Below are 27,457 nucleotides of genomic sequence, written 5' to 3'. Positions count from 1 at the left end.
AGAGAAAGCCTGTCTCAAAAAACCAAAAAAAAAAAAAAAAAAAAAAAAAAAAAAGCCAGACTCACTTGGCCAGATTCAAAATTCTTCCTTTAAGTATTTTAAGAAACAGACAAAGGAAAAGGTTAAGTAAACTGATTCCTGTAAAAGAAGAAAAGGCAAACTGTTCTCTGGAGCAAATGCACACAGTCCTTCCGTGTTTCACTTTTACTCAACAGATACTCGCTGAATGGAAGAGACAAACAACAAAAGATAGCAGGGACTCCAAACCAGCAGTGTCACTAGACAGTTATAATGTGCCACATTCAGATGCAAGAGTTTAACTATAGGCTGCTTGAGAACATACATCTGCCTTCAAAGAAAGTATGTCAATTAAGTGAGGTTTTAACTGGAGTGTGTGTGAGGGTCAGGGCATAAGAACAAAGGAGGCCAAGGCCAACATCACATGTCTCTATTGATCTCTAGCTTGGTTTTCAGAAAGGATCTCTCACTGAGCCAGCTCACCTAGCTCATCAGCTAGAATGGCTGACACTGTACCCTTAAGATCCACCTATCTCTACCCTACCTAGTGGAGCACGGGTTGGAGGGTGTGCTGCTGGCTTTTGGAGCCTGGGATCTGAACTCAGTCCTCTTGCTTACATGGCAACCCTGTCAGGGGAGCATCTCTCCAGTGTCCCTCATTAAGTAACGTGAGCCGATTTGCATGTGTAGACACTCAGCAGTCTTCAGCCTTCTCTCTCCTCCTTTTTGAGACATAGTCTCTCTCACTAGACCTGCAGTTCACTGGTTTGGCTAGGTTGGCTGGCCAGCAAACCCCAGAGGTTTTCCATCTCTGCCTCCTCTCCTCATTGCTGGGATTACAGGTGCAAGTTACTAAGCCTAGATTTTTAGAACGGGTGTGGGAGATTTAAACTCATGTCTTCATGCATGCATGACACACACTTGCTATACTGACTCATCTTCTCAGGCCCCAAATTGAGTATTAAAGAATGAATTTCAAATAGTATCATACATACTATATATTCCACCATAGTAATGCATGCCTGTAAAGAATGTCTAGACAAAGCCCTTACCATTGTAGGATACTGGGATGCAGGAGGTTGAGGCTGATACACTGAGTGCATTAAAAACTGTTGCTGAAGTATCTGCTGCTGGTGCACTGCATGCTGATACTAGGAGAGGGGAAAAACAGAAGCAGAAATCAACACTGTGGGGGTGTGAATGAGAATGTCCCTGATAGGCTCATATGTTTCAATGCTATTCCCCAGTTAATGATAATATTTGGGCAGAATTAGGTGGTGTGGCCCTGCTGGAGTAGATGTGGCCTTGTTGGATGCATGTAAGTGGCAGGTGAGCTTTGAGGCTTCAAAAGCTCATGCTAGGTCCAGGCTCATTCTCTCTTTGGGTAACTTACAAATCAGATTTGAGCTCTCAGCTACTCCTCCAGTAGATGCATGTGTGCTTGCTGCCATGTTTCCCACCATGATGATAATAGATAACCCTCTGAAACTGTAAGTAAGCCCTCAACCAAATGCTTTATTTTATAAGTTTCCTTGGTGATGGTGTCTCCTCAATGTAATAGAACACTAACTAAAACAACTAATATCCATGCCTTCCAGTGCCAGAATTCTTTTTCAGCATTATTTACTGTTAATTTTGTGTGATTGGTGTTTTGCCTGCTTGTCTATCTGTGCTCCATGTACATGAAGTGACCACAGAATCCAAGAGAGCACTAGATTTCCTGGGACAGGAGTTATTGATAATTGTGAGCCATCATATAAATGCTAGGAATTGAACCTACGTCCTCTGGAAAAACAACTAGTACTCCTAACCCCTGGGCCATTTCTCCATCCTGAGTTCTGTTTTTTTAAGTATTGATTTTATCAGAACGATGATTAAGAAAATAAAGTCTTAAAAACAATATAAAACAACCATAATCTGTAACTGTAAATTTCTGTATATTCATCAAATTAGTTTTAAAAGTAGTCATAAAACAGAGTGTAACTAACCCTGTAACAGCATAGTGGAAGGATGTTTGGAGGAAAGCTAACACACTCATCACCTTTCCCTAGCTGATGAAGGCACCTTCAGTGACCCTCTTACAGCAAGTCTCCAGGTTCCTCACTCTTCTCCCTTGTTCTTCCCACTGCGTCTATCAGCCGACAATGGAGGAGCAGCCCAGTGGAGTGTCCTATACACAGTTGGCTCACACATGCCTTGGACAATGATAAAATGCTTATGCTTACAGAAGTCCCATGTAGGAAAGTTTAATGAGGCTGGAATTTTGCAAGATTTTATAAAGGACAGAATAACATCTCCTTTTTGCCTCCATGCCAACACAGGCAAAATAATAAAACATCAAAAGCAGAGCTGCAGTACTGACCCAGGGTTACCAGGCTCACAGACAAACAGGAAAGGAAAGGAAAGAAAATAATAAAAAGACAGTATTTCTTTTGAAAACACAACATTTTTTTCCATAGTAGTACTAGTGTAGATTCAAAATATATCTGTGATGCTTATTTCTGAATATCAAATAAACACTTTTGCTTCATAAAGCCATGATGCACTCTATTTTAACAGCATCTCTTTACTTAGCATCAAATGTCAATTAGTAAAACATTCTTTGGTGATTAGGAAATTGAGGCTAATGTTTATCTGAATACAGTTCAAGTTATAGTATGCCTATGTTAAGTCTATGACACAAAAGTGAACACAATGGTACTCCATTGCTGTGTGAGTTTCACAACAATGAAACTCACAACAATGAAACTTTCATCCTTATATAAAGTAATAAAAATACTACCTGCTGCAAGTAAGCATTTTGAAGTAGTTGCTGTTGCTGCTGCTGCTGCTGCTGCTGCTGCTGCTGCTGTTGTTGCTGTTGCTGCTGCTGGTGGTGGGGATGACGATGCAAATGAAGTTGCTGTAATCTCCAGTCTCCCTGCTGTAACTGCTGGAGGACTCTATGCTGCTGTGTGGGTTGCTGAGGGGGTCCCTGAACCATTAAGCCTTCAGACCCAGGTCTCAATGCTCCTGTATTTCAAAAACATTAATACATAGGTAATTTCACTAAGATGAGTAGATTTTAAGTTATTAAGATATTTATATGGTTTTACAATAGACCTTTGTGTACATTACAAAGTCTAAACCAAGTATCCACTAACTATAATTGTACCTGCTCATGAAATGTTACTTGGAAGTCAATCTAGCCACATCAGTGAGCTCCAGGCCCAGTGAGGAAGCCTGCCTCCAAAGGGTGCGTGTTGTGGCCCACGAGAATGCTCGCTCAGTGGGTAAAAGCAGCAGCTATGTAACACTGAGCACGTGCACCCCAGATAAACACTCAGAAAGGAGCTGTGCACCCCTGCTGCCCAGGGCTGGGCATGTGGGGTAGATGGAACCATCACTGGGGCTTACTGGCCACCAGCCTAGCGCCACATTTCATCAAGAAGCATGCCTCAAAAGAATGCAGTGGAGAGTGAAACAGTAGGAGGTTCAACACCCTCCTGTTACATGTGTGCGCACACACACACATACAACACACACACTGACACACAAGTAAAAAGAGATTAGGGAAGAGAAAGAAGTCTAACAGGAAGGAGAGATAAGAAAGGGTAACAAAATATATGTGACATAAAAGTACAAGGAATAAGTATTTGGGGAAGAGGGCCCGTAGGGGGACAAAGAGGAAAGGGCAGTGAGAGGGTTAACATACATATTTTTACATGTGTGCATATATTTCATGGTATATAAGAATAACATAAAATCCACTACTTTGTATGCAAGTTTTTAAAATTAATAAAAACATTGGGTGACAAAATAATCTAAAGGGAAAAATCATCTCACCAACCATTGGGCAAGCATTTTCAAAACCTTTTCCTATCTGCAGGGACCTTCCCAGCAACACAGATTTCCAGGGGAAGGCAGAATGAGGAAGCAGCCTGGGCAACTTGGATCATGCTGATAACAGACGGGATTTAAAGGGTCAGTCAATACTGCTGATGGCCCAGCGAGAAACTCTGAGCTGTTTTTTAAATCTTAACTGTACATATATACAGACAGACAGCAGATGGGCATTTGATAATTAATTCCTGCTGGCAGCAACGTGACCAGACAGCCTCCCCAGCTGCTGCCATGTCTTCCACCATGAAGCCTTTCTCTTTTAAGTTGCTTTGGTCAGGGTATTTTATCACAACAGGAAAAGAAATTGTTACAAACCCCAAATCCTTCAAACATCCTTTCAAACACTGTTACTGAGACAGCTCACAACCCCTCACTCTGGTGGACAGTAACACACCACGGTACAGACAGACAACAGTAACAGATAACAGTAACAAACAGACTAACAACATCTCCAACCCAGGCAAACAAGAAAAAGAGCAAATGTCAAGTGCATGTCTGAGGTGTAATTTTCCACGTGCCTCACGATTTACCCACCGTAAACGTAGCTGCTGCTCTAATTTTGTATTAGATGTGAGTAAGGAAGTGTGAAGTCACTGGGGGCTGGAGGGGCAGCTCAGCAGCTGCGAGTGCTCCCTGCTCTTGCAGAGGATCAAGTTAGGTCCTACACATACATAGCGGCTCACACTGTCTGTAAGTCCAGTTCTAACGTATATGACGCCCTTTCCTGGACCCTACTACCAGGTAATACACATGGCACACACATACAGCCAAGACATCTACGCACAAAAATTTAAGTGGATTTTTAAGTGAAATGGGAATTATATACAAATGAGTTCAAAATGTCATATCTCCTATCCATGGATTTAATATTCCAATTGGTGCATTTCAATATGGCAGGTAATGAATACAGAGATAAACGTCACCTGCTGTCCCTGAGATTAGACTTAAGCAACAGTAAGTAACACTTAACATCTCATAACACTTCTGAACCAGGCTTCACATCAGGCAGACATTTAAACTTCTCAGGAATCCTAGTACATAGCTACACATGTTTTTATTACATATGTTAGTTTAAAAAATGGGAGAAATGAAACTCAAATCAGATTCATGACTCAAAAGATGTGTTCTTAACCACTACAGTACCTCTAACAAAAACATTAAAACAAGACAGAGTTGTCAGGAAATGTTATGCAAATCAGGGTTTTCTGGAGGTAACTCTTCAGACTACATCTTTGACACCTTAAAAATTTAAATTTACTCTATTGGAGATATTCTACAGGAATTTTTTTTTAGGTATTACGCTATCATAACGCATTTAAGATTATAAAAACTGGCCAGTTGGCAGTGGCATACACCTTTAATCCCATCCCTAGGGAGGCAGAGGCAGGCAGATCTCTGTAAGTTCGAGGTCATCCTGGTCTACAGAGCAAGTTCCAGGATAACCAGAGAAACCCTGACTTGAAAGAACAAAAAGGGAAATATAAAAACAATTTCTCAAAATCAAATTAGACTAGTGCTTATGTTGTGACATCCACACGGCTCCTTCACCAAGACTCCAGAGATGTCTAACTCTGTAAGGATGACGTTAGACTTCTTCCTGTCCAATGTAACAGTCTCCTACACTTGTTCAATCAACCTCAAACCTCTTAGCTCATGACCCCAGAGATGAGCTTCGACCCATGTATCTGTAGCCCGCGTGGTCCTCTCGCCGGGAAGAAGACACGCGGACACTCTAGGTTCCTTCTGCAGCAACTGTTTATTTGTCTCCATCCATGGTGAAAAAAGGGGTCGAACCCAAAATCCGCACTGCTTATATACACCACAGTGCGTGTATCTGCCCACAGCGTGGTGTGTCTGCTCATGATTGGCTGTTCGCTCATTACCCTACGTAAGGCCCCGGGATGGGCCGTGACATGGCATCCTTTCACTCTACACACATGCGCCAATAGTTGTCTACGCACATGCGCAAACAGTTGTCCACTAGGAGTTAACAGCGGAAGTAGGCGCCATCTTGCCATGGCGAATGCCTCTCAAGATTCACGGCTCCCAACATGTATCAAAGCAAACTGAGACTTCTATATACATTTATATCACTAACAACTTTGCTTTGACTTCAGAAAAAAAATAGTTCAGATTCAGTGTATATGGTTTTATGTTGAGGTCCTTGATCCAAAAAAAAGTTCAGTTTACTGGACATCAGTAGACAGTTTCTTGTGGGAATGCATGTGTAGACGTGTATGTGGGTGTGTGTTCACCCACATGCAGAGGTCAAAGGTTGGGGTCTGAATGTCCTCAATCATTGTCCCACTTTTTTCTGTTAGGACAAGTCTCTCACTAAGCTGTCACTGCAGTTGAACTGGCTGGCCCTCACACCTGGAACCAGCCTGTCTCTATCTCTAACCCATCCCTGAAGCGCCCCACCCCCACCGCACCATGCACTACCTCACACCCATGCTGGGTTATGGGAGCACACTGCCATGCCCATCTGTCTTCACTTAGGGTACAGGGATCTCCACTGGGGTGCTCATGCCTGCACAGCAGGCACTCTACAGACGGAGCCATGTATCCAGGCTTTCCTTAAAGCACTGTGTAATTCATTTATACCTTATCCGGTTTATACATACTATGAAAGGTCAGAATTGCGAAGGCTAATTACCTTTGGGTCTGTGGTTACTGAATTCCCCAGGAGCAGGGACTTTCACAGGCGTGGCTGAACTCTGAATCGTCAGCACACCGGAAGTGGCAGCAGTGGAATTGGCCTTTGGTCTTTGTCTTGGTGCAATTGAGGTTTCTGTTGGTCCAATGGTATCTGTTATTCTATAATAGAAAAATATAATTCATTCCAAATAATGAGATGATCTCTAATTTACTATTCATTCTATAAAATACAGACACAGTTGATTATTACAGATGACCACATTAGTCCTTCTGGCTTCCTTCTAAGTATCCAGCTCAGTATATAAGTTTAACAAAGCTAGTAAAGAAAACAATACAGCCAGCCATACCCGGTGAAACATCAGCCTTCAAAAGTGGAAGCACAGGAGTGCAACCCTGGAGATTTAAGGGATGGTGTTACTACTGAAAGTGTACAAAAAGAAACCTCCTCATAGGGTTTTAGACAAAACTAAGTTCCAGTTCTTTAAAAAGACACAAGAAATAATCCCCCTCACTTGGACTCGAGAAAAAGAAAATGCTGTCTGTCTCCTACAGCAGGTAAAACTAGAGATGCCAGTGCTTGACAAGTCAGGCTGCCTGCTCACCCACCTTTGTTTTCCTGAATGGCAATCAGGAGAAATATCTGACTGGGACTCCATATAAGCCACAGCAGAACAGTAAACACAATTTTGAAAACAATGATTAGCAGACATAAGTGGAATTTCAAAACAACAACAAAAATAGGTAAATTTATTTTTAGCATTCATACATGCATACAATGTATCTGAATCAAATCCAAGCCCCAACTCTCTCCCCTCCAATTTCTTCCCTATTACCCTCAAAACTTCTCCCTCACAACCTCATGGGATTTTTTTTTTTTTAATATTCACTCAGTCCATTTGGTACTGCCAGTATGTGCATGAGTGTGGGACCAGTATAATCTAAAAATAACGTATTTTTTCATCTTTGCTTTCTATACTCATAAACTCTATAAAACATTAATAAATCTCTCCTATAGTTCTTTAGTGACTTCACTTAATATAATTTCAAATGACTTAACAACTAAAACTGTATATGCCTAATTTATCAAGCCCACAGTTCCTGCAGCAGACACCTTCCCCTCTTTCATGATACCTCTATATACCACTAGAGGGAGCCCTCCAAACACTTATCTTTCCAAAAGAAAAGAAACAAAAAACTGCATGGCAAAATTTCAGAAATTCCGGTTGGTAACTGAACTCAGTAGGTGATAATAAGAAAGACAGGAAGTATTATATAGAAGGGGTTGGTTGGGAAGAGGAAGAGGGAAGTTGGAGGAGCCAAGGATGGTAATGAAAGCACATATGATCAAAAGATATTATGATGCAGAAAATTATTTAAAAAAAACTAAGGCAAATTTTTCCAGAAAATCATATAAACATTTTGCAGGTATGCAGTCTCCTACAAACTATACACACTGATGGCCTCTGACAGTTATTTTTTCCTTCCTTAAACATAAACAATAGGCTGAATAGCTATTAACTCGCCTCTATAGTTCCCTGAATTCAGACCAGCGGTGACGAAAATGATGACAACCACATGTCCACACAGGGCCTGCTGCAACATCAACAGTCCCACAGTCTGGTCCTCACTGGTGAGTGAGGACTCACATGAGCCTGCTGTCAGACCTTCTACTTGGTACCTTGGAGCGTTTATTTTTACCCACTGTCTAAGCTCTAGTACCACCATGACTCGGCATTCTGAGTAAGTGGAGGTAGTGTGTGGGGAGTGGACCCTAAAGCCTTTCCTCTGACAGGATGCCTGTCCCTGTCGGCTGCAGCACAGCCCTGCCTACCTGGCTTTCATCTGGCTTTTTCTAGCAGCAGCTTCAGTAGCAGTCATCGGCTCAGGAAGAGTTGATGGGAGAAAAGAATTCTTGAAAGAAAAAAAAAAAGAACATTTTTATTTAGTTTTTAGTTTGAGTGGTAATAATGTTTTTATGCTATAGACTATTAAACTTTTAAAGCACTGCCCAAGATACTAGTATTCAGACATATTCCTCAGATTTACTCTGTAAATATCACCTTATAGAAATGTCATATTCATATTGATGTTCCACAGAAAGCATTAGAATCATAGCATCATTGTATACACTATTCTTTTGGGTAGACCTTGAGTTAAAAAAAAATTTAACACATTTGTAAATCAATGATATTTTGTACTTCAGGAACTAATTAAACAACCAGGGTAACAATCATGTTGTTTCTAAGTACTACCAATAATTGTCATGACACTGTAAAGCCCTGCCTGTGGCAGTCTGGGCCACAGTAAGCAGGAGCTGAACTGAAAGCTGAAGGCAGGTACACCTCAGGCAAAGCTATTCTCCTCTCTAGGAGGTAAGAGCACCACACAGAATCTCAAGTGATGTGGGAGGGCTGAAAAGGGAGAGGCACCACAGACTTCCCTCCATCTAAGTAGGTGAGTGAAGTTATGCCTGAAGGAAACCAGAACAAGTCAGACCAGAATGATGTCTACAGAATCAATGATGAGCTAGAAACCTTCATTAATAGTAGCAGAAACTTAGCATGTATAGTTCACAACAGAGTGCAGGAAGTGACTGCAAGTCAAAGCCTTGGAGCCAGGCATGGAGGCACACATCTTAATCCCAAACTCTGGCAGGCAGAGGCAGGATCTGTGAGTTTAAGGCTAGCCTAGTCTACAGAGTGAGTTCCAGGGCAGCCAGAGCTATGTAGAAAGACTCTGTCTCAAAAAAAAATAAATGTTAAGAAACTAAATTTACAAAGTAGGAGGAGGAGGAGAAGAAAACAGGCAGGCAGGCAAGGAAGGAAGGAAGCAAGCAAAAAGAGAGAGAAAAATAAAAATCTTTGAGTAAAATGAGTCATGCCCAAATGAGCGTCTTACTTGGCCTAGCCTGGGTGACTGGACTACACATTAATTATTATAACTGCTATCATAATTTTACAGCAGGAGGACAAGAGGATTTGCCATCATAAAGATATAAATTCAGCTACTGATAAAAGTAACTGAAGTCAGGCCTCTCCCTTTACAATGCCTCTACTATTTACACTTCAAAGGGTCCCACAGTTTTTATTTTCATTTAACACTGCACTTAGTATCTGCGCCAGTACTATTTGACCATACCTCTTGGTTAAAAAACAAAAACAAAACACTTAAAATCCTGTTATCAAATACGTTAATAGCAGCTTATGCTCTGTGACTGACACATGCCATGCTGTGCTTCTCTGCACAGTGCAAAATGGATATCCTGCTGAAGCTCTCCAAAATACCTGAGCAAAGTCTAAGAAATGAAACTCCATACAAAAACAGCATCACACCATCAAGGCCACTTGTCATGAAACACGTAGCTCTCACAGCATGCATACACACATGCACACATAACTAAAATGGATTTTAAAGTTTTACCTACTTGAAAAACTACTTACATTGATGTTGGAGACTGGACAATCCTTTTTAGCGAATTTAAATGCAAAATTGGATACTTGAAATATGTCAGGTCTGTGCTCGGGGTCTGGTTCAAGCATGAACCCTGTAATAACAGATCAAAGGGTAAGCTGTTTGACTGAAGACAAATAATACAGAGAGGCACATTATGGGAGGAGGGCCGGTTCTAGTCTATGGTCCACGATTCTAGCCAACTTTGGTAATGCTTAGAGAAAATGGCAGAAACTTTTTCTAAAAGTAAACTCATAGCTATGAATGTACTACAGAGGCAGTGACAGACCATCTCTGTGCTGGAGAGATGGCACACAGAGATGGCAGACATTAAACTCTTCAAAACGTGACCCCCACAAAAAGTGAATTAATAACATAACACCTTTGAACTTAGAGAATGCCCAATTATTCTAGAAAGCTCAGAAGTTACAGTAGGGAAGTAAGGGGTCCTCTAAAATAATTCCCTGTAGAGTTACCTGTTAATCAAAAGGCCTTCATTTTCAGCTCTGAGTCCCTTAGCAGGGCAGCAGAGGGTTTCAAACTCCATACGTTGGCACACTAACAGCATGGACCACAGTTTGGGTCAGTATTCTTTCTCACCATCACGGTCAACCATCCAAGCAGTTTTAGAATGCACTACTAACATATTTATGCCAACCTTACAGCGCTGCATGAAGTTCCTGAGATATTCTGTCTAACTCGATGACCATTCACTATTTATCTATTTTTGGGTGGCCTCTATTTCAAATTTCACACAGTTGAAATTTATATTCAATTCTGCAACTAAAAAAGTTAGCTGTGTGGACATCTCCATAGCTAGTTCTACTTTACTGCCCTTAAAGTGCTTAATGCTTAGATAATGCTAAATGTGTTTGAAATGAAAGTTTATGCTAGCTCTACTCTCAAGGTTACCAGTAAACAATGAGGGTCTTAAGTTCACAGCGCTAAGACGAAGCTACAGGTCAAAATGGACTCAACTCTCTTGTAAACCTCACGCTTCGAACAAAGAACAAGAAAGAGCAACACCAAGGACAAAGCCTAGCACAGGCACAAAATGATGAGTTTGATTCTAAACACACAAAAATTACACATGTAATATGACTTATGTGTTTTTAAAGCCAACATACACTATATATATAGTTTGTTATTTATAGTCTTAGCATCACTATTAGACTAAAATAACTAAAAACATTTCATTCAAATATTTATTAGTTTATATTTAACTCTCACAAACAAAAAGAGCTGAGAGATCTAAAGGTGTATTTATCTTCTATGATAAATTATATCTATACCAAAAACATTAAATGTTTTAAAAATAGCAATAAAATTAATTTAACAAAGTAAAATATATTTTAACATACCTTAACAGTATTTACTGAGATTACATAAAGACCAAATTACAAGAAACATCAGAATCACAAAAATACCATATTTTGTACTTTAATGGTATTTTTTATCTCTTAAAATTTAACTTTAAAAAGTAGCTAATAGTAAACATTTATTCCTATAAGGCCTCAATTTGACATACAGAAAGCATAAGGTGTTTTCAAATATATGAGAAAGCAAAAATAATGGAAAGGCAGAACAGATAATGAAGAAACTAGCTATCTCATTATAAATGTAGGCTCCAAATTCAGTTTCTGTCACCACAGAGTAGCACAATCCTATATGTTACATGAATTAAAGCATCTACAATACGGATGTCATGAAGTAAATCAGTTCTTTTGATACAAAAGCAGATAAAATTCCCCTCAAATCTCGTTAAACATGGCTTAAGCGTGAACAGCATCCTTAAAGGACTTGTGGTGACAGAAGATCACATCTCACAGTCCTCTAACAGAGACCTGTGAGATAATTTCTAAATTCAGTTTAGCTGAAAAAAATGTTCTGCAGAGTAAGGAGAGCACTGTGGTAGAAGAATGTGCTTCCTCAGAGACCTCCCTTCATCGAAGAAATACTTCTTACATTTCTACAAAGAACGAGCCCTCAAGCATCCTGACCTGAGCTTGTGCTGCTGGGGTTTCACGAGTGGAAGCAGGAAAGAGAAGCAGGGTGGGCTGTGTGGTCTGCTAGCCAGTACTAGACCAGGAAATACTCTCTGTAGAGCACAGCATCATAGTCTTCAGACCCACAAGACAAATATCCTGAAGGAATCTCACACAGTGCTATTAAGGCACCTGTATTTTGACAACTGGTCACGTTATCAGGTGTGAGACTCTCCACATGACATCAAATCCATGCCCACTGTCTCAGATTTTAGAACACCACGGGTTTAGAATTTTCAGATGAATATTCTCACTCAGCAGTAAAGATGGCAGATTTATCCCATGCATTCATGTCCGTGTGTCTGGCTTCTTGCTGTTGCTGTTTTAGTCTATGGGCTTGTGTGGGGTAGGGTATGTGTCAAGGCACATGTGTGGCTGTCAGAGTACCACTCTGTGGAGTAGGGTCTCTCCTTCCACACTTACACATACTCCAGGGATCAAACTCAGGTCGTAAGGCTTGTGAACACAGAAGTATCAGTCTGCACTGAACCAACTCAGCAGCCCCTGGATTTAATTTTAAATTCCAAATAATGAGATGACTAATAATCCTTAGTAAAATCCACAGGCAGAAAAGAGACATTTCTTTTTAAATCTCTAGATGTTTTTAATTGGAAATTACTAGACACTGAAATAGTAAAAAAGAAAAATTCAATATGAAATCATTAAGAATTTAATTTTAATAATGTAAATCTTGAACTCTTTAAGAAATAGAGCTGTAAAATGTACTCCCTGGGTTACTGCATGACATAATCTAAAGTACAAGGTTACCAGCTTTAGTCCAGCTCAATGCTGGGACTTAACTGTAACCTGGACCCTTGGGGGCTCCCAGAGACTGAACCGAAACATGAAGAGACATGAGTTAAACCTTCTTTCCCTGCACATATATAGCAGATATGCAGTTTGGTCTTCATGTGGGTCTTGAACAGCTGGACCAGGGGCTGTCCCTGACCCTGTTGCCTGCCTAGGGATCCTGTTCCTCTAACTGGGCTGCCTTCTCTGCCCTCAGTGGCAAAAAGAGTTGGTATCCAGAGGGGGTCCCTACCCTCTCAGAGCATAAGGGGGGAAGGAGGGAGGGACTGAGTGAGGGGAGACTGGAAGGAAGAAGGCTGTTATTGGGATGTAAAGTAAATAAATAAATTAATGGTAAAACAAACACATACATACATACATACATACATACATACATACAATGGTAACTTTAGTTTCCAAATAGCTTGTTTATATCTAAAATGTCTTAAATCCTAGTCCATAACTGAACCACATACTCTACAAAAAATTTGCTTTCTGGGAAAGGAATAGATTAAGAAACAGAGGTGACAGTGCCTTGAAAAGCCAAGACAGAGAACACAGAAATTACACTACTTTCTTGAAGTAAAAGAATAATGTGGGTTACCACAACTATCATCAACCCCTATTTACATGAAAACAAAACCATTTTTCCCAAATATTAGCCTTGGAAAACAAGCTCTCTCATCACCCTATGTGACCCCTCTATTGACAAAAGCATACAACACACCCTGGGATGGGGTCTCAGCACTTCCATAGGTTCTGATGAACCCAGAGACCTCAGGCTGGTTTCCATACATTTCTCATCACAAAGCATCCATCAAGCAACTGGGCTTCATGCACATCTGTGAGAGGAAAGGACAGCAGCATCCTTCCACATCCCAACAGGACAGCAAGGAGAGCGAGGGCTCGGCAGTTACAGTAGACCTCAGCCAGTACTACAGGAGTCAAGTCTCACGGAATGAGATCCGTGTCTCTGACTGGGCAAAGCTAAGCCCAGCAGCACCTCCCATCCAACAGCTTCACAAATGTAAAAGAAAAATGCCTTGTTAGAAATCTTGAGTCTTCCTGCTTAGAATGCATTTTCTCTTTCCGTGAAGTTTTCCCTCCCAGTGAATGCCATGTTTTACAGTAATATAGTAATATACTGAAAAGAAAACCTTCATTATTTATTTTGAAGCTTTTTCTGAGAAACCATAATTTTATAACTATATTTTGAGCAGCTTTATTTTATGCATCTGTCAACCCATGTAGATTACTACAGAAATTTACATGCGAGGTGTGACTCTAAATCTAAACCTATTTACTACTGATCAAATTTAATAACGAATATATATATATATATTCACTCAATATTATATATATATATATATACTCACTCAACTATAAATCGGACAGTAAGTGGTGCTATAAATATGCCAGAAAACAACATGGGACAGTACTGACAAGTACCCTAGAAGTTAATGACAGGGCCCTCTAACTGCCAGGTGATAATCCAGCACCAATGAATGAGCGTCCTCAAGGAAATCTTATCTTATGCTTGGTTTACTTTCAAAGATATATTAGTGTGTCTGAGGTATTTTCCCCAAAACTATGTAAGAGAAAAGGTGAGCCCATAGATAAAGCAAGACTAGACATGTTCTAATAGCCTCTGAAGATAAGTGGTGCACAAGAAAAAATAGACTACTCTATTCTGTTTGTATACTGTTTAATTTCCATAATACATTTAGGAGAATTAAGACAACTCCAGCTTTCCACAACATAGAAGCTAAAATTAATTTAATTAGAATAAAAGAGCTAAGTGCCAGAACCATACAACAGCAAGCAGTTAGTTAACCAAAAGCAAGAGAAAGCAAGCTTCACAGTATAGACATCATAGTACAGAAGAGGTGGACAGAGAACCTTCACAGTATAGACATCACAGTACAGAAGAGGTGGACAGAGAACCCTCACAGTATAGACATCACAGTACAGAAGAGGTGGACAGAGAACCTTCCTACATCACAGTACAGAAGAGGTGGACAGAGAACCTTCCTACATCACAGTACAGAAGAGGTGGACAGAGAACCTTCCTAGTTGTACCATGATATTCTAGATTGTATGAAATGTATGGCACACCTTCAGGAGAGTCACCACAAAACTATAGGTTGTGCTCTGAAGCACCTGAAGAGATCTACAGGCAGAGTACACCTTCAGGAGCAAGTGTGACACAAAGTCACAGTTGTAATGGTGGCTGTTCACAGGGAGGACTGCAGCAGGGAAAGATAGGCAAACCCACATACTAACAAGCACTTGTCATGATTTGTGATTCTCACCAGAACTCAAAAGAAGCAGGTACTTCTCAATTTACTTTTCAGAATTTCATAACAAGTACTGCACTTAAACCCTCTCCCCACTGACTCCCTCTTAGTCATGTCTTCTTCAATCATTTGTACGTGTGCAGGTGCGTGCGTGCGTGCGTGCGTGCATGCGTGCATGCGTGTGTGTGTGTGTGTGTGTGTGTGTGTGTGTGTATGTGTATGTATGTGTAAAATCTGCTGTGTAAACTGAGAGTTGTCCATATGTTCTTTAGTAGGCTCATTTTAGAATCACAGACTGAGATAGATGGAGGTACCCAATGTTCTACAGCTAATAAGCAACTTCAGGTGTAACCGAGTCTGATGGGCTCCACTGGTTCATGACCACTTTAGAGAGAGAAGCTGAGGGTGAAATAAGCAGGCCCTGTCTATCTCCATAAGTACCCAGGTAGGGGTAGGGCTGAGGTAAGGGTAAGATTACAAGGGGGTAGGGTTAGGTGTAGATGTAGAGTTAGGGGTAGGGGCAGGAGTAGACATAGGGGTAAAGGTAGTGGTAGGGTTTGGGGTTGGGGTTGGGGAAGGTGTAGGGGTTGGAGTTGGGTTAGGAGTAGGTAAGGGGTGGGATTCGGGGTAGGGGTTGGGGTAAGGGTAGGGTAGAGGTAGGGGTAGGAACAGGTATAGGGTTTAGGTAAGGGTAAGAGTTAGGCTTAGGGTTAGTGTTTGGGTAAGGGTAAGGACTATGGTACAGGTTAGGATAAGAGTAAGGGATAGGGCTATTAACTCATGATTAATTCAAACATTCTGAGTGACATCAAATGGATATAAATAGCATTAGTACTACAATTAATTATGTAAAAGTATGTGTACTGAATAAATAAAATTTAGCACTGAAAACTTTGAAATTCAAAAACCATGAAAGCACAGCTACACAACACTCGGCTTTCTGAATCCAGGACTCAGTTCAAAGCAATGAAAACACTAACTGCATTTTATAAACACAGAGACAACTAAATACAACAATGAGAAACAGGCAAGGCTACATGTAGAAGATATAAACAATAGAATTCAAAGAATCCAAATTGGTTCTTAGCATTACATTATAAATAAGTATATGCTGGTTTTTCAAAATCTGGACTTCACTATAGCATTTAAGTAATAAATGCTATAAAATTCTTGACAAGTAGGTAAACTACTAGGACTTAAACTCTTCATTGGTGTGTCTGTGGGTTGTGAGCAAGCACGTGGAGGTCAGGGGTCAACTCTGAGTACTCCGATCTCCCTTTCCATGGAGGCTTCTGCACATGGCTCTGGCAGTTCTGAACCTGCTCAACAAGCACTTTTACCCACTGGGCCATCTCACTGGCCTGTTTTAAAACTTAAAAGTGTATTATAATTCCAAATTTACTTGAATATTTTCAGTTTATTCAGTCCTTTTCATTTTTGGCATGGTCAAGTGGATTGCAGAAACTAAAATCTTCATATTTATGGTCAAATAAAAGAAGCATATGCTTCACGGTAAGCTAGCAATTAATTAAACTCTAATTGAACCTAAAATTATCAACAGTATTATCATGCTTACCACAGCACTACACAAACACATTCCCACACACATATGGGTGTCACACATAAACACAGAGAAACTCAATACTACTTAGGAATAAAATCACATTTCAGTGCATAAGCTGCCCAGTCTTCCACACAGAATTGGTCAATGAGAACATTCTGAGCTTTTAAGACATTTCAAAACTCCTACTAAAAGTGTACATTCAATTATTAGTAAAGCATTATACTTAGCACAAAACAGTTATAACTACAATAATATATAAAATTGTCGCAACAAAACACTAAACTCAGTTAGCCAGAGAACACAGCAACTAAAGTCCGTACTCTAATCTTTGAGCACTATGATTAACAGGGATTACCTTATGCTTGTACTGTTCTAAATTTTTTGAGGACAATATTATATAAGGTAGAGAAGGTTAAGAGTTTAATATTTATTCAAATATACATGGAATTATGTCTGCTGATTTAAAAATTACTCTATAAAATAGTACACTAAAATAGAACTCCTGTTGAAAAGGTAAGGCAGGAGCAATGCCATTAGAGACTGACAAGCCTATTCGTGGGCACCTAGGACAATAACTTAAACTGACCAGACAGGCAGCTCCAATTTGACTTGGGAGTGGCACAGATCAGAAAACACACATAAGCAATGCTGCCAGTTGCTTGACCACAGAGATTCAAGTTGAGAGCTGACTCCATTACACAGATATGAAGAGCTACAGAACAGACATGGCACTTTCTGGAAATAAACCCTGAAGTACAAATGCAAAGAGCAAGTGGGATTCCTTAGGAAACAGTATTTCCATGAGTGCTGATGTCCTGCATCCCTGAGTCCCTGAGTCCAGCTGTAGTATTAAATTTGCCTTGTCAAGGACCCCACTGCCTCAGCCCCATGAGAGTGGCAAAGCTGTACTCAGGCGAGGCTTGGAGGGATGGCATAGTCTCCTCGGGACAGAGTGTAAATGTTGATGGTGTGTCCAGGAAACATGCACTGTAGCTTTTTCTCAGCAACCCTGGACAATGTTTATGGCGCCGAAGACTGTCTGCTTGTTCAGTGAGCTCCAGAGGGCTGAGGATTCTCCATCAGAGTCCAGACCACTGGGTCCTAGTTATCTGTATGGATGTCTGGCTTCTTCACTCCCTCCTTACCCCACTCAGGATTCTAGGACCCAAGTCATGCAAGAACACCGCACACAAGCGCACACACACATGCACACGAGTTCAAAGCTCTCATAATTAAGTGCAGCAGCCAAACTTCAGCTGTTTCCTTTTCCCACGTCTCCATCATTCTGGCGCCCCTTGCCTAAGGAAATCCATTCTGGATGACAAAGTACTTTGTGTATCAAGATGATGTAATTCCCCAAATTCTAGTATCTTTGAGCAAATCTGTACCATAGATATTCTGTGCTTTAAAAGTTTGCAAGTCACACTACATCATTTGTGTCCCTTTTTCTCTTGGCCATCATGACCAATATTTTACTATGGGGCCCTTCTCCTTGGTTTACAAAAGGCCAGCATTAGAAACACTGGCCACTTCTCAAATATACATCAAGAATGAACCCAGAGCCATGTGCCTACTAGGCAAGCATTCTATCACTAAGCAATAATCTACCCGGCCCTTGGCTTTATTGAGACAATCTTCCTATTGTAACTCAGAGTGACCAGGCCCTCACTGGGTTCTCCTGCATCTGCCTCCCCAGTGCTACAATTACAGGTATTTGCCACAACACCCAAGCCACATGGACAGACTTAAAGAAAGGTGTACGTCACTGTTTTGTAATGTTTTATAACTCCTGGGGTTGGCTGCCTATATTTTCTATATTCTAGGCATATGATTAAATCTACACATATTTTCTTTCAGCAAATACTTTATTCTTTATATTTAAATATTTTATTTATGTGACGTTTTGGAAAAAAACAGGAAAAATGAAAGACTTAGCTCTATCTTTGTTCACAAGTGGCTAAGAAAATGATCTATTTCCAACTATTCGCTAAGTTTAAATACTATCTTTCTCATATGTATACTCTATTCAGGGCCAAAGAGGCTACACGTGGGTGTTTAGAGTACAGAAAGGAGAGCTGCAGTGCTACAGCCATGCTATTCGGAGCAGAGGGAACCACATGAGTACTGATTGCCCTAAAAGAGTTGACTAACGGCTGCCCCTCCCCTCAGAGATCTTTCTAGGAAATTTTACGATTTACATGTACAAAGTGTTAAGTTATAGTCTCTTTGTAAAAGGAAGCAAAAGCCCTTAAAAAGGCTGAAAGGAAATCTAGTTATTTATTAACTATGTAGATATTTGGTTTCAAAAATACAAAACCTAAACAATTAAAGGTTATTATAAGTGTCACCATAAGTGCTCCCAATAATTCTGGTTGCCTTAATAATGTAACTAATGACAAGGGATATAAAAATATTATCTAGAAGGAACACATTATTTTGTACTTGTTAGTAATTAGATTGCTTTCTCTTCTATAGAGGTAGTATAACCATTTTTAAATATCTTTATTATAGTTTATATAAAATTATATGAAATGAAAAATATAGATTTACGAAAGAATATAAATAGCAGGCCCTAAAGTACAGTATCTGACAAAAACAATGTTAGTACATCTTTCCAAATACTTACTAATCAAGCAATGTACGCTATGGGAGTATCGAGAATTATCTGGGATGGTGAAGCTGCCATCACAGATAGCAACCTGACTCTCACCAAAAGGAAGAGTGAAGAAACAAAGTTTGTACAGTAAACATCCCAGGGCCTGCAAAACAAATGGGAACAGCATTAGTGCTCAGCAATCAACCACGACCCACCAAACAGCCAAGAGCAGAGCTGGAACCGCCCTAAGTGGCAGCCCACGTGATTACATACACAAGGCCTGGAGTACAGGCCTCAGCACCGCCAACAGGAAAAGCAAAGCTACGCATGCCACTTAGAACAAACAAGGCAGATCTTCCTATTTTAGATCAAATTAGTACTTAACCAAGTAAAATGTTTAATGTTTTTAAAAAGCTGTCACTCGATCTTCCTCTGCTGCATCTGTGGTCAGTTAGATAAGCGTATCACGGGTAACAAAAATAAACCAGGTGAAATTTTGAAATTCCTTTTTGGTGAAATAGTATCTACTTGGTACTGTCCTTACTAGGACTGCCAACTTGACACAGCTATATCTGAGAAAATGTCTCCGTCAGATTCCCACAAGCAGCTTATGAAGGCATTTTCATAATTAGTGATTGACTTGGGAGGACCCAGCCATTGTGGAACTTTCAGAGCACCCTGGAGCTAGGGGTACTGTGTGATATAAGAAAGCAGGCTGAGCAAGCCATGGGTAGCCAGCCAAGAAGCAGCACTCCCCCATGGTCTCTGCTTCAGTTCCTGCCCTGGCATACCTAAATGACAGACATATAAACTGGAAGATAAAATAAACCCTTTCCTCCACAAGTTGGTCTTGACCATGGTACCTATCACAGCAATAGTAACTCCAATTAAAGGAAACATAAGGCTGGCTTTAAATGAATTATCTTAAAACTCACTATAAAACATGATTTAAATCCTATGATTCACAATATGAGTAGGTTGTCCATCAAAGTTAAGACAACCAACAATAAATTTTACTGGTCATTATTTCATAACATAAAAATTGATTCATAGAGCAGCAAGATGGGTAAAGGCCATGCCAACAAGTCTAACAACCTGAGTACGATGCCCAGGACTCACGAGGTGACAACCTGAGTACGATGCCCAGGACTCATGAGGTGACAACCTGAGTACGATACTCAGGACTCACGAGGTGACAACCTGAGTACGATGCCCAGGACTCACGAGGTGACAACCTGAGTACGATGCCCAGGACTCACGAGGTGACAACCTGAGTACGATGCCCAGGACTCACGAGGTGACAACCTGAGTACGATGCCCAGGACTCACGAGGTGACAACCTGAGTACGATGCCCAGGACTCACGAGGTGACAACCTGAGTACGATGCCCAGGACTCACGAGGTGACAACCTGAGTACGATGCCCAGGACTCACATGGTGACAACCTGAGTACGATGCCCAGGACTCACGAGGTGGAAAGACAAGAAGGAACTTCAAATTGTTCTCTGGCCTCCACACATACACACAAGCAAAATAAATAAATAAATAAATAAATAAATAAATAAATAAATAAATAATAAATAAGTTAGGTGCAATAAAATAAAATTAACTCTCTGAGGCTGGATAAATCATTCAACAATTCACATGTGCTGATCTTGCAGAGGACCTGAGTTCAGTTCCCAGCACCCATGGCAGAAGCTTACAACCACCTCTAACTCCAGTTCCAGAAGTATGATACCTTGTCAGGCCTTCACAGGTACTAGCACAGACATGGTGCATGCGTGTGCATACACGCACACACACACAATCTTTAAAATTAATTGTGCTTCTATAAATAATACTAAACATTTTTCTATACTAGTCTGTAGCATCAAAAAGAAAGGCTCTGTCTGTTAAAGTTGCATGAGTTTATAGAATAAACCTCAGAGCATTACTAAGTCACTCTACTGACATGAAGGCTAAACATTCTAAAGTACAAGTTTTTTTTCTAGAAAAGTAACATAGTACATTTACGCTAAGCTGCCACAGGGGCATTTCCAATTCTAAGTACACTGTCCAGCAGTTAGCATACAAGTGCATCAGCAATATGGCTGGTCCTAGCGAATTAGCAGATAAGCTTTCTGCTGTTACATTTCTCCACATATCTGTTTCACCATCCACAACTAACAAATTATTTTTATAATCATACAGAAGCCTTTGCAAGGACAATACTAATTTTAAAATAGTATTTTCAATTATAACACTCTTGTAGTGAAGACATTTCAAAGCTCTAGAAATTCCAATACTTTTACTTAAAATCTAAATGATTACTAACTAGACATACCCAGTTGATATGGTTAAAACGGTAATGATGGCTGGTTTTCTATGGGGAAGATACCACAAGAAACTGAGCATGAGATTCACATTCAACGACTGTATAAATACTAGTGAAGGCATAATATTTCCATTAAATTACATCTTTTCACTGTCCAGATGGCCTTCAATACAAATTCGACCTGCATTTCTGCCAATTTTATCCTGCCAATCAAATCTTGATCATTTTCCTTGGTTTAGATTAAATGTGAGGATCCATACATAATTTGGCAACGCCAGCTTACATTAAAGGGAGACTGGCTGTGGGCTCTTAGGATGCAGTCCAGACAGGCAGTGCTTCCTAGGGCACACACCACCCCAGCGACGGTAGGAAAAACAGAGTGAGACACTGTGCACTCTATAAACATAGTAAGTTCATCTTTAGTCACGTGATACAAAGCAAATTTTGTAAGAAATGAGAAGGACAAGTAGGCTGGCTCTGAAGGCCATCATCATGTTCAGTTTTCTTCACAGAAAGCTAATGCAGCATTTCTATTTAGCAGTCTAGATGTCAGAACAAAAAAAACCTACAAGGGAAATGCTCAAAGGGAAAAAAAGACATTTTTACCAAAATATAAAATGTTATATGTCTACTTCACCTGAACGCTGTAATTCTTTTAACTGGTATTATTTTCTTGAAACAAAACCATCAAATACAATTTTTCATCAAACTGAAGAGACTCACGCCTGAACTGCAGTGGTTTTCTGCTCCATTTGTACTAAGCAACAAACACCAGACGCTCCTCACAGACACGGAAACAGACACTACGTTGACTCTTTTGTTCTTTTAAATCTTTATGTACTTATTTACACATATACTAAATCTTATTTTTAAAGTGACAAATGAAGAATAATCCCATACTTTGCAATAAGATAATCACTTTGTGCTTCAGGAAAAACCAAAACCACCCATTGGTTTCAAAGACGTAGTGTAGGGAAGCCGACTCTGCAGCTGCTGTGCTGCTGCAACAGCTCAGGTCCGACGGACTGAGGAGAGCCGCACCGTAGGGCAGAAAAGACCTCTGCAGTCACTGCCTGTAATAATTTCACTTTAGGGCTGGTGAGATGGCTCAGCGGGTAAGAGCACTGACTGCTCTTCCAGAGGTCCTGAGTTCAAATCCCAGCAACCACATGGTGGCTCACAACCACCCATAATGAAATCTGATGCCTTCCTCTGGTGTGTCTGACAACAGCAACAGTATACTTGCATATAATAATAAATAAATCTTTAAAAAAAATAATTTCACTTTATAGATTAACTTCCAACTCACTCTGCACTCTATATTACACATAATCATCAACATTTCTATAAGTTATCAAATCAATCCAATGTTAATGCTAAGGATGGGAAATGTAACTGAATCATAGAGACTGGCACAATGTCAAAATAATTAAAACAAATTTTCTTCCAATTTGGTTAGTCTTATATAGTTTAAAACTCAATGACCTTAAGGATCAATCACTGACCAAAAAAAAAAAAAAAAAAAAAAGAACTGAACAAATAAATAAATGAACAAATAAATAAATAAATAAATGTATTGCAATAAGCAGATGAGATGATCCCAAAGCTCTGCTTGCCTTGCAAGACTGCCCATCTCTTTCTTAGGTTCTCTGTGGCTTCCCAAACCCAGGAGGGAGCAGGCTAGGGAACCAGCAAGCAGACAGTCACTGGCTTACACTTATACATGTGCAGTTGCCAGGTGACTCAGGCTGGGCCCCACTGCTAACCCTGCACACCTGAGTGAGATATTTGGAACCCAAGCTCTAAGTAGAAAATAAACCTCTAAAAGCTGTCCTCTGACCTCCATTCACATGCTGTAACATGTGGCCTTACACAGAAAATATTTTTTGATTAAATTAAAAGCAAAACTATCTCATTTCTTTTGCAAGTTCTGCAATTATTTTTTTTAAAAAAGTACTCTGATAATATGCTCGAGCAAATGCAACTAACAGTTACTCTAATGTACTCAGAATTTAAGATACTTGCTTAGACTAGTAAACACAATCCAAAATGTATTTTACTTACAAGCTTGAAAGAGATGTGAGGTTCTAAACAGGTTTTTTCTATACATTAACACTATCTATTGGTAAAATTAAATCCAGATAAATATATACTAAATAAGGAACTTCAATAAAGAGTAGCTAATGACATGTTTAGAATTAGGAAATGTTTACTTGTGTTAGTTTCCATTAAAAGTATCATAAACTATTTCAGAAATTTATAGTGCAATTGCTTAATAATTCTATCCAGATTTTCTATACTGCCATTAGCCAAAATTCCACTCCTTCAAAACTGAAAAGTGTGAGCATTCACCTGTAATCTAAACCCTAAATATGGCTATAGTGGCAGCTACATTACCTACAAGTATCCCCTCTCTTCAACATGGGCATCCTGTCTCCTGACTTAGAAGATGAAGCATCCCAGTGTTCTCCTTAGTAAGATGCTTCTGACTGCAGGAAAGGACGCCTCTGGGAGGCAGAAGCACACGAGGCAGCTCTACTCAGACAGCTACAACCAAGCATGGCCTTGAGCCTTACCCAGATATCAGCCTTGGTGGTGATCGGTTTCCCTCCATAAAGGTTGATCATTTCTGGGGCTCTATATGACAGAGTCGTGTATCTGGCAGCAGGAATTAAACAAAGGAGATACATTCAAAAACAAAAAGACAGGTAAGATAGGCTTCCCTAAAACACAATCTAAAAGGCTTTTTGGTTTCAGAAATACATAGAAATGATACCATTTTTAAAATCTATCAAGAATTAAATGAAACAAAGTATCCATAGATACTTTTATTCAGTAACTGCAACAGTATCAGTAATTATAAAAGTTGAATTTTCTTTATTAATAAAAACTTAAATGACAATCTATTAGAAATAATTTCTGTTTTCTTATATGAAATAATTCAGCTAACTATAACAGCTTCCTTATCAAAATATTCTCATGTATTAAAAGTAAAACTGCATTCTCAAAATTTTATTTCATCTCTTTCCTAAGGAGTTTGGTTTATAGATATTAGTGCACCCAGTCACACAGTAGTAAATGTTCTGAGTTTTTACAGTTCTTTTTAAGAGTTATCTTGTTATTGTAACTCAATTATATACATTATGTACAATTCTAATATGAATACCAACCTAGGTTCTTTAGAATTGAAAGACATTGTAAATCAATATTCATTAACAAAACACCACATCTCCTAGGAACAGAAACTTTTAACCAAGTAGTAATCAAATCTCATAACAGAAATCATGAGAGTATGAATAGACAAACTCTATCACAACAAAATTCTTTTTTAGTGTTTTAACACTTTATTTTACAGGAAGAATCTAATCACAACATTCTAACATCTTACTTTTCCCAAATTGCTCTTACAGGTGAGATGTCTGAATGTATTACTGCAGAAGAACCAGAATATAAGCTTCATAATGGCAGAACTTTGATCATTATATCCCAGAACCAAAAGCAGAGTTGGCCCTGAATGAGTGCCCAGGAACTCAAGAATCAGACCATCAGCTCCTAAACTGAGCCACAGCAGAGGTGAACTCTTCATGAGCTCACCTCACTATACTCCAAACATCATAACAATTTAACTGAGCCTTAACTATATCCCACAATGCAACACATTAAACAACTAGCAGATCAGAGATCCTCGAGACCTCAGGCAGTCACTAGGAATACTCATCCACAAGATGTTTTAATTACATGAATTCCAAGAAGCCAACATACAATATTTCTACCCTTGTGTTCTACAGGACGTGTATGTATGTTTACTGAGGGTTTGTTCTTACAGAATCTAATACGTCATTCCTGGCTGTTTTCTGAGCAGAAATACGTGGTCTATAGTATATATTACTATTATATAATTGCCTATGTAACTGCATTATACAAGTGGGTCAGACATCAGCTCTCTGAGCAGCTCCTCATCTAACTGAGAAGCTATGATGAAGGAGACTATGGAGAAGCCCCTATCCTGACAGACTGTGTTCAATTGTGTCACTTTAGGAAGTGCTGCTCTAAGGCACTTTGTTCCACTTTCTAAAGCTAAAAAACAGAAAAGTTAGGTTCTTACAAGTACCCTGGCAACCACTGAAAATACAGGCTGTAGAAACATAAAGCATGTGTGATATTTTTCCAGAAAGCTTTGCAATATACCCCTGAAAACAAGATGACTTCATACATTCTCAGCATTTATATTTCTCCTATAGTTTTTAGTACATGTACTACACTCTTAACAACAGCTAACATGTCTCAAGCAATTTACATTTTCAGAAGTACCCACTGTCCCATTTCAGTAAACACAAAGACACTACGCTGCACTCAACAGACATTTAAGAAAATGGAAAGGTGACTTAGTGGTTAAGAGCATTTCTTGCTCTTGCAGAAGGCCAAGGGTGAGTTCACAGAACCAAAATGGTGGCTCACAACCATCTATAAGTCCAGTACTAGAGGATCCAATGCATTCTTCTGACCTCCACAGACATGACATGTATACATACACACATGCAAAACATTCAAACTCATATCAAAATAAATCTTTTTAAATCACTTAAATTTCTCTTAATAGTTCTATTAGCCACTACAGCTTATTCTACATGTTTCATTATTAATTTTACCACACAGACAAAAAATTCATTCATGGTATTTATCGACTGGCTACTAGACTATCTATTCATATATTAACCATTTTCATTTTGAAGGAATCTACAAATGGAATAATATATCATTTGTATTAATATATCTAGCTACAGACTCAAGTTAATCAAAATATCTATGAGACAAAATGAAATAAAGATTAAAAACTTACTTTTTAATTTCTTCTTCTACTATATTAACTCCATCTTTTTGAGGATTGAGAAATTTATTAGTGGCACTGCCAAAGTCACAAAGCACATAATTTCCAGCATCATTTAGCAAAATATTTTCTACCTTAAGAAAAGAAAATCAATGATTACTATTTTCAAAGTGAAAGTTGTCTGTCTTTTAACCTATTGGGATCAGGTGCTAGGTACACATATATGTAACACATACGCTTACGCATGCATACACACACACACACACACACACACACACACACACACACACACACACACGCATATCCAGACAGACGACACCTAAGCCAGAGACAGATGGACCAGAGCAGGCATTGGCACATTCTTGATGACCCCAGAACTCAGGAGGCAGAGGCAGTGGAAGGGTTTATAAAACTGCTCAACCCTAACCTCCTAAATTCCTTCTCTCTGAAGGACAACTGGGAGCTGTCAGGATTCTCTCTGAGTGTATCTCCATTTTTCTAGACTTCAGCCCACCTACAGACAAGGAGTAGTGGAAAAAATTTAAAATCCATTTCTGACTAACTTCTTTAGCCTGAATATTCACATGCAAACTGCTTGAAACCAGATGTGCCATTGGTTTGGAATTATTTTTTATATTGGGGGCCTGATTAAAGAATAAGACAAAATTCATTCATATTTCATATCCACTGTATACATTATATCTGAATTTTATTCAATATTCTAACTGCAATCTGAAGCATGTGATCAGATTTTTTACACTCATATCAAGTCTCAAAAATTTTAAGAAAGTGGCATTTTCAAATGTAGATTTTTCTAATTCAGCCTATACCATCATTTTTATTGAAAATTCCTACAGTGAAGAACACAATCTTAAATTTATACTTTAACTTGAAAATTGTAAGTAAAACAACCAAACAAACCTGACTATTCTAGTTCTGAATACTACAGCACAGGCTCAGAGAGCCCGGTACTGTTTACTAGTGTTTACATCACTGCACAGGCTCAGAGAGCCCGG

General features: G+C 39.4%; 1 protein-coding gene and 1 long non-coding RNA gene across 2 annotated transcripts in view; one reads left to right on the top strand and one right to left on the bottom strand.

The window, feature by feature from the left end:
- Bmp2k (BMP2 inducible kinase) overlaps positions 1-27,457 on the bottom strand; it is a 103,855-nt gene that overhangs the window by 34,527 nt on the left and 41,871 nt on the right. The window contains exons 5-12 of the mRNA XM_031391226.1: positions 26,454-26,575; positions 24,190-24,271; positions 19,330-19,462; positions 9,999-10,102; positions 8,390-8,469; positions 6,557-6,717; positions 2,801-3,030; positions 1,071-1,169 (exon numbers count right to left, since the gene is read on the bottom strand). Of these exons, the coding sequence (XP_031247086.1) occupies positions 1,071-1,169; positions 2,801-3,030; positions 6,557-6,717; positions 8,390-8,469; positions 9,999-10,102; positions 19,330-19,462; positions 24,190-24,271; positions 26,454-26,575 (1,011 nt within the window). The remainder of the gene's footprint in view (positions 1-1,070; positions 1,170-2,800; positions 3,031-6,556; positions 6,718-8,389; positions 8,470-9,998; positions 10,103-19,329; positions 19,463-24,189; positions 24,272-26,453; positions 26,576-27,457) is intronic.
- On the top strand, positions 14,877-25,763 carry LOC116104761. The gene is made up of 2 exons (XR_004123952.1): positions 14,877-15,173; positions 25,024-25,763. It is a non-coding gene; the product is annotated as an uncharacterized LOC116104761 (long non-coding RNA).

Source organism: Mastomys coucha, unplaced genomic scaffold (assembly GCF_008632895.1).
Source record: "Mastomys coucha isolate ucsf_1 unplaced genomic scaffold, UCSF_Mcou_1 pScaffold22, whole genome shotgun sequence".
NCBI classification, from domain to species: Eukaryota; Metazoa; Chordata; class Mammalia; order Rodentia; family Muridae; genus Mastomys; species Mastomys coucha.
Note: the sequence above shows the minus strand (reverse complement) of the source record. Positions and strands in the feature narration are given on the sequence as shown.